General features: G+C 34.1%; 1 protein-coding gene across 1 annotated transcript in view; it reads left to right on the forward strand.

The window, feature by feature from the left end:
• dock1 (dedicator of cytokinesis 1) overlaps positions 1-2574 on the forward strand; it is a 533069-nt gene extending 530495 nt beyond the window's left edge. Inside the window, exon 52 of the mRNA XM_061931733.1 lies at positions 2078-2574. Coding sequence (XP_061787717.1) covers positions 2078-2173 — 96 coding nt within the window. The 3' untranslated portion in view covers positions 2174-2574. The remainder of the gene's footprint in view (positions 1-2077) is intronic.
• Positions 2575-6000: the final 3426 nt, after the last annotated feature.

Below are 6000 nucleotides of genomic sequence, written 5' to 3' on the forward strand. Positions count from 1 at the left end.
CGTGGCATGGAGTCGATGAGTTTCTGGCACTGCTCAGGTGTTATGAGAGCCCAGGTTGCTCTGATAGTGGCCTTCAACTCTTCTGCGTTTTTGGGTCTGGCATTCTGCATCTTCCTTTTCACAATACCCCACAGATTTTCTATGGGGCTAAGGTCAGGGGAGTTGGCGGGCCAATTTAGAACAGAAATACCATGGTCCGTAAACCAGGCACGGGTAGATTTTGCGCTGTGTGCAGGCGCCAAGTCCTGTTGGAACTTGAAATCTCCATCTCCATAGAGCAGGTCAGCAGCAGGAAGCATGAAGTGCTCTAAAACTTGCTGGTAGACGGCTGCGTTGACCCTGGATCTCAGGAAACAGAGTGGACCGACACCAGCAGATGACATGGCACCCCAAACCATCACCCAACCATGCAAATTTTGCATTTCCTTTGGAAATCGAGGTCCCAGAGTCTGGAGGAAGACAGGAGAGGCACAGGATCCACGGTGCCTGAAGTCTAGTGTAAAGTTTCCACCATCAGTGATGGTTTGGGGTGCCATGTCATCTGCTGGTGTCGGTCCACTCTGTTTCCTGAGATCCAGGGTCAACGCAGCCGTCTACCAGCAAGTTTTAGAGCACTTCATGCTTCCTGCTGCTGACCTGCTCTATGGAGATGGAGATTTCAAGTTCCAACAGGACTTGGCGCCTGCACACAGCGCAAAATCTACCCGTGCCTGGTTTACGGACCATGGTATTTCTGTTCTAAATTGGCCCGCCAACTCCCCTGACCTTAGCCCCATAGAAAATCTGTGGGGTATTGTGAAAAGGAAGATGCAGAATGCCAGACCCAAAAACGCAGAAAAGTTGAAGGCCACTATCAGAGCAACCTGGGCTCTCATAACACCTGAGCAGTGCCAGAAACTCATCGACTCCGTGCCTCGCCGCATTAACGCAGTAATTGAGGCAAAAGGAGCTCCAACCAAGTATTGAGTATTGTACATGCTCATATTTTTCATTTTCATACTTTTCAGTTGGCCAACATTTCTAAAAATCCCTTTTTTGTATTAGCCTTAAGTAATATTCTAATTTTGTGACACACGGAATTTTGGATTTTCATTTGTTGCCACTTCAAATCATCAAAATTAAATGAAATAAACATTTGAATGCATCAGTCTGTGTGCAATGAATAAATATAATGTACAAGTTACACCTTTTGAATGCAATTACTGAAATAAATCAAGTTTTTCAAAAGATTCTAATTTACTGGCTTTTACCTGTATATGTATATGTATGTATATATATATATATATATATATATATATATATATATATATATATATATATATATATATATATACAGTATAGGCCAAAAGTTTGGACACAACGTCTCATTTTAATGCGTTTTCTTTATTTTCATGACTTGTAGATTGTCACTGAAGGCTTCAAAACTGTGAAGTGAAAAACCATTTCAGGTGACTACCTCTTGAAGCTCATCGAGAGAATGCCAAGAGTGTGCAAAGCGGTAATCAGAGCAAAGGGTGGCTATTTTGTAGGAACTAGAATATAAAACATGTTTTCAGTTATTTCACCGTTTGTTTGTTAAGTACATAACTCCACATGTGTTCATTCATAGTTTTGATGCCTTCAGTGACAATCTACAATGTAAATAGTCATGAAAACAAAGAAAACGCATCAAATGAGAAGGTGTGTCCAAACTTTTGGCCTGTACTGTATATATTTACAATGTGTGTCGGGCCCTTAAAGTATTAGTAAATGGCCCCCAGCTGCACTTTGGACACCCCTGCCTTAGAAGGACCGTCAGTGAGAGCACACTAAAGATTTTTGAACGAGGTCAAATAAACAAGTTTGTCAATCTGTTCTTTTTCGGCGCTCAGCTACAAAACAAAGGAAGATCAGCAAGCATGCTGTTGATTTTGAATGCTTTCTAACATATGATGGCTGCAGTCTAATGTCTTGCTGCCATATTATTTAACCCAACGTCAAGATGGTTGACGGTTCTAAAGTAAAAGGAGTATTTTGTCAATATTTAGTTGTTGTTGTTTGTGTTAAGTTTTGTTTTCTTTTGGCACCTGTCGTCCAGCATTTACCGCCGCCGCTGCCCAGCAAGACGCCGCCGCCGCCCCCTCCCAAGACCACCAGGAAGCAGGCGTCCATCGATTCAGGGATTGTACAGTAAGCAAAGACGCTGACAAAAGGGCCAAACAAAACAAATCCCCCCCCCTCCCCTCCCTCCAGCCAACACATTCCCGCCTTGACAAGATGAATACCTCATTGCGGCCCCGCCCCCGTTTCTCCACATGATTTCTTTTGCGAGAGCAGCAGCCACGCAAATCTCTTCACCTCATACAACGTAATCTCGCAGCATGTACAGAGGTTTGTAAATATGATTTTTTTTTTGGTTTCTTTTAACGTTGTTAGCTCACCAGGCATTTTGTACCAAACATCGACAAAAAAAAAGGGCTGTAGGACTTTTAGGAGTTTTTTTTTCTTGGTGGAAGTTTGGCGTGCACATTGTTGGCAACTAACATTTACTGCACCACATTCACTACTGACACCACGCATGAATAAACCTTCAAATGTATGGATTTTTAAACAAAAACAACGCTTGCTGATTCTTTATTTTTCACCGAGCTTTGCGCTGTTGTGAGGAAATGTCTAAAAAGCCAAAAACGAATGTTGTCCATGAGCCAAAATATTGCACAATTAACCCTTGTGTGGTGTTCGGGTCTGTGGGACCCATTTTCATTTGATAAAAATGATACAATTAATTAATTTTTCAAACTGAGACTCACTGACTTTGGTTCATTTTCTGTGAAGAACATATATCAGAATACATATTTAATGACCACACACCATACACCCCCCCTACACATTTCTATTACATATAAGATGTCCGGGTCCACTGGACCCGGGGCTAATAGTAGTGTGGAAATTGATGTTTTGTGTACCACACACACACACACACACACACACACAGCAGGCCTAGACAGGAGGAGGACAGAGTGTAGGTACACAGAACATCAGAGGGTCAAATGTGCGAGAAAATGAGAGCAGACAGTGTTGACAAACAATGTTGCAACCTTGTGTGGGAACCGCAGGTGCAGAAACACAAAAGAAGAATCCCTGTGGGATGCAGAAACTGGCAGAGAAATGTTCTTTGCAACGTTCATATTGTTGTTACTCAGCCAGCGTTTGTGGGTCTGATGGACCCGTTGCATTTTGTGGCTTTTAATGCCTCACAATCAAACACTTTTACGTTAAAATACTGAACAGATGTTTACCTTAACCCAATAAACATCTGTTCAGTATTTTAACATAAAAGTGTTTGATTACTACAATATCACCAAAAATGTAGAAACATCACTGAAAGTATCACTAAAAATGTAGAAACATCATTAAAAATATCACTACAAATGTAGAAACGTCACTAAAAGTATCACCAAAAATGTAGAAACGTCACTAAAAGTATCACTAAAAATTTATAAAATATCACAAAAAATGTAGAAACATAACTAAAAGTATCACTAAAATATTACTACAATATCACAAAAAATTTAGAAACATCACTAAAAGTATTGTAGTAATATTTTATTGATATTTTAGTGATACTTTTAGTGATGTTTCTACATTTTTTGTGATATTGTAGTAATATTTTAGTGATACTTTTAGTGATACTTTTAGTGACGTTTCTACATTTTTTGTGATGTTTCTACATTTTTTTGTGATATTGTAGTAATATTTTAGTGGTACTTTTAGTGGTGTTTCTAAATTTTTAGTGATACTTTTAGTGACGTTTCTACATTTGTAGTGATATTTTTAATGATGTTTCTACATTTTTAGTGATACTTTCAGTGATGTTTCTACATTTTTGGTGATATTGTAGTAATCAAACACTTTTATGTTAAAATACTGAACAGATGTTTACTTTATCCCAATAAACATCTGTTTAGTATTTTAACATAAACATTTAGAAACATCACTAAAAGTATCACTAAAAATGTAGAAACGTCACTTAAAGTATCACTAAAAATTTATAAAATATCACAAAAAATGTAGAAACATCTCTAAAAGTATCACTAAAATATTACTACAATATCACAAAAAATGTAGAAACATCACTAAAAGTATCACTAAAATATCAATACAATATTACCACAATATCACTAAAATGTTTCTATATTTTAGTGATACTTCTTTCTAGTGATGTTTCTAAATTTTTTGTGATATTGTAGTAATATTTTAGTGGTACTTTTAGTGACGTTTCTACATTTTTAGTGATACTTTTAGTGATGTTTCTAAATTTTTATGTTAAAATACTGAACAGATGTTTATTGGGATAAGGTAAACATCTGTTCAGTATTTTAACATACAAGTGTTTGATTACTACAATATCACTAAAAGTATCACTAAAATGTTTCTACATTTTAGTGATATTGTAGTAATATTTTATTGATTTTTTAGTGATACGTTTAGTGATGTTTCTACATTTTTTGTGATATTGTAGTGATACTTTTAGTGACGTTTCTAAATTTTTTGTTACATTTTTTGTGATGTTTCTACATTTTTTTGTGATATTGTAGTAATATTTTAGTGGTACTTTTAGTGATGTTTCTAAATTTTTAGTGATATTTTAGTGATACTATTAGTGACATTTCTACATTTGTAGTGATATTTGTAATGATGTTTCTACATTTTTAGTGATACTTTCAGTGATGTTTCTACATTTTTGGTGATATTGTAGTAATCAAACACTTTTATGTTAAAATACTGAACAGATGTTTATTGGGATAAGGTAAACATCTGTTCAGTATTTTAACATATAAATGTAGAAACATCACTAAAAGTATCACTAAAAATGTAGAAACGTCACTAAAAGTATCTCTACAAATTTATAAAATATCACAAAAAATGTAGAAACATCACTAAAAGTATCACTAAAATATTACTGCAATACCACAAAAAATTTAGAAACATCACTAAAAGTATCACTAAAATGTTTCTACATTTTAGTCAAATTGTAGTAATATCTTATTGACATTTTAGTGATGTTTCTACATTTTTTGTGATATTGTAGTAATATTTTAGTGGTACTTTTAGTGATGTTTCTAAATTTTTTGTGATACTTTTAGTGACGTTTCTACATTTGTAGTGATATTTGTAATGATGTTTCTACATTTTTAGTGATACTTTCAGTGATGTTTCTACATTTTTGGTGATATTGTAGTAATCAAACACTTTTATGTTAAAATACTGAACAGATGTTTATTGGGATAAGGTAAACATCTGTTCAGTATTTTAACATAAACATTTAGAAACATCACTAAAAGTATCACTAAAAATGTATAAAATATCACAAAAAAATGTAGAAACATCACTAAAAGTATCATTAAAATATTACGGCAATACCACAAAAAATTTAGAAACATCACTAAAGGTATCACTAAAATGTTTCTACATTTTAATGAAATTGTAGTAATATTTTATTGATATTTTAGTGATGTTTCTACATTTTTTGTGATATTGTAGTAATATTTTAGTGGTACTTTTAGTGATGTTTCTAAATTTTTTGTGATACTTTTAGTGACGTTTCTACATTTGTAGTGATATTTGTAATGATGTTTCTACATCTTTAGTGATACTTTCAGTGATATTTCTACATTTTTGGTGATATTGTAGTAATCAAACACTTTTATGTTAAAATACTGAACAGATGTTTACCTTATCCCTGTTCAGTATTTTAACATAAAAATTTAGAAACATCACTAAAAGTATCACTAAAAATGTAGAAACGTCACTAAAAGTACCACTAAAAGTATCACTAAAATATTACTACAATATCACAAAAGAATTTAGAAACATCACAAAAAATGTAACAAAATGTAGAAACGTCACTAAAAGTATCACTTAAATATTACTACAATATCACTAAAATGTTTCTACATTTTAGTGATATTGTAGTAATATTTAAGTGATACTTTTAGTGACGTTTCTACATTTTGTTAC

Source organism: Nerophis lumbriciformis, linkage group LG39 (genome assembly GCF_033978685.3).
Source record: "Nerophis lumbriciformis linkage group LG39, RoL_Nlum_v2.1, whole genome shotgun sequence".
Classification (NCBI taxonomy): Eukaryota; Metazoa; Chordata; class Actinopteri; order Syngnathiformes; family Syngnathidae; genus Nerophis; species Nerophis lumbriciformis.